The 4,265-nt window shown below is 39.4% G+C and overlaps 1 protein-coding gene across 3 annotated transcripts in view; it reads left to right on the top strand.

Moving 5' to 3' along the window:
• The window catches only part of PTAR1 (protein prenyltransferase alpha subunit repeat containing 1), a 50,050-nt gene that overhangs the window by 25,257 nt on the left and 20,528 nt on the right, over positions 1-4,265 (top strand). For all 3 annotated transcript variants that reach the window (XM_017543441.2, XM_017543440.2, XM_017543439.2), the window contains exons 4-5: positions 6-110; positions 1,903-2,116. In XM_017543441.2, the coding sequence (XP_017398930.1) occupies positions 6-110; positions 1,903-2,116 (319 nt within the window). The remainder of the gene's footprint in view (positions 1-5; positions 111-1,902; positions 2,117-4,265) is intronic.

Genomic DNA, 4,265 nt, shown 5'->3' with positions numbered 1-4,265 from the left:
AACAGGAAAGAGCTGATCCTCTCTGGTACTTTAAATCCAATTAAGGATTTACATCTGGGAAAACTCGCCTTAACTAAGTTTCCAAAGAGTCCAGAAACATGGATTCACAGGTGTGGTTAATTTACAATATAGTACTCTTACTTACTACTCAGAATGGCTGGAGAACGAAACATGCCATGTGAGAGGCAGGGTCACGTATTGGTTCCAGATCATTAATTCTGAAGTCAGGCTACCTGCATTTAAATCTTGGAGCTTTATAGCTTACTCCCTAAGTGTCCATGGGAATTACTTAACCTCACCAAGCCTCAGTTTTCTCATTTGTAAAATGAGAATAATAATTACACCTATCTCATATAGTTAACAGTCAAGTTTACATCAGTTAGTGCATGTAACACTCTCACAGTGCCTGGCACATGTTAAATAATAAATGTTAGCTATTATTAACTCTCTGAAGCAGTTGTGGAGATTGCACTTACAGATACTGTAAATGCAACTGTAATGAGCAATGTGGATTTTAAAAGCATTTGGTTGTTTTCCTGGTAAAGATGGTGGTGGTGATGGTTGTGGTTATTAAAATTAACTTATAGAGAAAGCTAAGGGCAGCTGAGGTGAATGCTATGTAGGCTGAGCTAAAGTTGCTAAGAACAGTTTTAGATTAAAAGCCTAGGACAGATAGCCAGAATGCACGTTAGGACTCTCAAAATCCTGGCCACCTGGAAGCATCTTCCTCTTAGACCCTTTGTAACTACTTTTACTTGACCAAAATGGTATGGTGTGGGCTTGCTGGTCAGGACCAATAAAGAAGTCATCCTGAAATTCTCAAATTTTTCTTAAATCCTGGGCATTTTAGGATCTTACCTCAGTTCAAGGTGTCTTAGTGGTAATCTTGCCTTTGGTTAACAATGCAGGTCAGCCTCTTCCAAATCACATAGTCAGCTGTCGTTTCTTCATGACTAGAAATTGGGATAGTAGACCACAGAAAGGCATATGACTGTGTATATGGAGGGTTGGAAAGGGATGGTGGCAGGGAAAAGAAACTGTTAAATATGTATCCATCAGTTTCTTGGCTTGCCTAATTTTTTTATAAAGCAGTATTTTATTGTTAAATAAGAAATTCCATTATTTTAAAATGATAAAATGAGTTTCCTTACTCAACTTCCTGTACCTTTGGGTTGGAAATCTTTAAAAAACGTTTTTATATGAGTAAATTACTGGTACAAACTAAACACATTACGTAGTTAGAAACACTAGTGCTTTTTAGGTAAGATATATGCTAATGCAAATCTTAAATAGACAAAGGGAGAATTTGTGGATAAGGACATTTTGACACCTCCTTAATGGTTAAATGAATTATATTTGTTACCTTCCAGATTTTATGCTATAATACAGAAATTTTGCTGAATGAAAACTATCAGAATGCAGCTTCTTGTTTGCAAACAAATGCACATAGGGTGAGGCATGCATATATAATTAAAGATGTGAATCATGACTCCTCTTGTAATATTTATCCGCCATTTATAACCCCTCACCACCACCACCACCACCACCACACATACACACCCCATTTGCCTTTACATTTCCTGGCCAAATAGAGTTTTGGGATTATCATTTTAGAAGTAATGACATTCTCTAATGTAATTGTAATGTAAAAAGTATTACAGATTTTAAAGGGTTTTTTTTTTTCCCATTTATCCTTTTTCCAACCTTCATCCATACTGCTAAATTTTATATTGTCACAAACAACAAAACAACCCCTCCCCATCTCCAAAAAAATGGACTTATAAACAGGTATTATTCTACATTGTCTCTGAATGAAAATTAAATCAGGAATAATGAAAACTGGTTATTTTCCTCTCTGGTTTATGTTCTTTCTGTGTTCTTTCCCACGTGCTATCTTAACAGGCGATGGGTGCTACAACAGCTAATTCAGGAAACCTCGTTGCCTTCCCCTGTGACCAAAGGAAACTTGGGAACAATTCCTGCAGAAAGGGCACAGCGACTCATACAAGAAGAGATGGAGGTCTGTGGTGAAGCTGCAGGGAGATACCCAAGCAACTATAATGCTTGGTCCCATCGCATCTGGGTTTTACAGCACTTGGCCAAGCTAGATGTCAAGGTAGGGATATTATTGTCTCCTGGGCAGACTGCCTGTCTGCCCTTAAAATCTTCTGTTAATGGTTCATCCTCAGAAGAGCTTTGAAGGAGTAGAGAAACTAATGGTCTGGACATGTTTTTGGCAGTCTTAAGGCTAGTGCATTGGTAAAACAAAGGCAGGTTTAATCAGTTGAGGAAGACTGAGCATAACTCACTTTATCCTGAAACAGGAAGGGATTATTAAGCCTTGTAGAACTGGAATTGTTATTTCTTGGTAGTGTTTGGTTATGTGACAATATACTAAGTCAGCTGGCTGTCTTCACACTTTCATCCTCTGAAAAAGGGGAAAAGAGGGCAAGGATAGATGATCTCACCCAGGTGTTTTTAAAATTGTCTGAGCCTGTAAATTACCTGGGGATTCCTAAGTCCCACTCCAGGCCTACTAAATTGGAATGAGGGTGGACCTAGAGATCAGCATTTTCCATGGACTCAGGGTTATTTGGATGCAGAGGCAGTTTGGAAACTCTCAAAGCCTAATCCTTTCAGTTTAGAAATCAGGAGACGGAGATTCCCAGAGAATTTTAATGGCTTAGACTTAGCTACAGTTGCACCTCTTATTATTCATCAGAATGAGAGCCAGGTGTCCCTTGTGCTCCTTCCTATATACTACAGGGTCTCAGTATTTTTCTTGTCTGATGATGTCACAGTACCATAAGAATCTAGGGTGCTCATCTAAAAAGCTTCTCAGGCTTGAGACAATTAAAAGAGGTCAAGTTGAAGATGGAAGTGCCCCAGCTGGTGCTTTCACATTAGTGGAGAAGTATTATGTAATTTTAGTTTACCCCCCCTTCTTCCTACCTCCCTCTTCCCATGCTGTCATTTTCCTCTTTGTTTCCTGGCCAAGACAAATAGGAGAGCTTTTACTTCCAGAGGATTTTAAGCCAATAATTCTGGAAGAGGAGCCTTCCTCTTCTGGTTTATATGAGTTTCAGGAGGGTGGCCACCTAATGCAGTAAAAAGAGCAAAGGCTTAAAATCACATCAACCTAGGTTTAGATTTGGGCCTTACTAGCTATGTGTGGAAAGTAAGGTTTTATTGTTTTCATTTATAAAATAGGGACTCTACTGTCTGCCTCAGTGGATTATTTTGAGTTATTTGGGTTAATGGATGTAAATTACTGGGCATCTAATAAAGAGAGGTTGACTCCATTTTAGTTCCTTTTCTGCTCCCCCAGAAATAGAAAATTGGCCACCAGTTTGCTTGATCAACTCAGTGCAGTTTATTCATGAAAAGTGCAAAACTCTATCATACCCAGCCACTGTCCTATATACTGGGTATGGCAGTAAAACTAAGTGCTTGCTCTTAACAAATTGAAAATCTAGTTGAGAAAGTAGACCAACAATTCCAAAGCATCAGAATACAGTGGGAGCACAGAAAAATGGTTCTTCATCTAGGATGGGCTCATTGGAAATAGCTGCTAGGGGGAAGGAAAATACATAGTGTGGGTCTGGAGGCGTGATTACAAGTTGTTTGATGGGTTGTCAGGTATATGGAGTGCTTTAGAGGCAATCATGTCAGATCTACAACTCAATAGTGTATGGGAGGAGGAAAGAGATATGGGGAGGATTGGGGATAAAAAGGAAGTCAGAGTCCAGGTTAACTGAGAGGTCTTTGGAAATTTTTCTGCCATGATGTGGACCTTTTCAAGTGGCATTTCCATAAAATGAGGAACAAGGGGCCAAAGTGAAATTCTTGGCTACTTGAAACCATCTGGCGGTAAGGATAGCTCACTAATGGCTCAGGTGCCAGGGTCCACTCTTGGGCTCAGATGTCATCACCCTTCCTCGACTTGCCCTTGGAGGAGGACTTACCATTCTTCCTGTCACCACTTGCCACTGCAACATCTCCTGTTCTTGTTGTCAGTGAAGAGTCCTAAATTTGCAAAATCTCCTTTCTGTTATAAGCCGTTGGGCCCCTAGAACATTTACTGCTATGCTTTGTCTATTACAGGAGGTAATCACAAAATACCAGTAGTCTAGATCAGCTTAAAAATATATATGAAATGAACCAGCATGTCTTAGCTTAGAAAATTGAAAATGACTTTTTTTTTTTTTGTTTTGAGACGGAGTTTCGCTCTTTTTACCCAGGCTGGAGTGCAATGGTGCAATCTC

Source organism: Cebus imitator, unplaced genomic scaffold, assembly GCF_001604975.1.
Source record: "Cebus imitator isolate Cc_AM_T3 unplaced genomic scaffold, Cebus_imitator-1.0 Scaffold155, whole genome shotgun sequence".
In the NCBI taxonomy this organism is placed as follows: Eukaryota; Metazoa; Chordata; class Mammalia; order Primates; family Cebidae; genus Cebus; species Cebus imitator.
The sequence above is the reverse complement of the archived record's forward strand: the minus strand, read 5'-3'. Positions and strand labels throughout refer to the sequence as shown.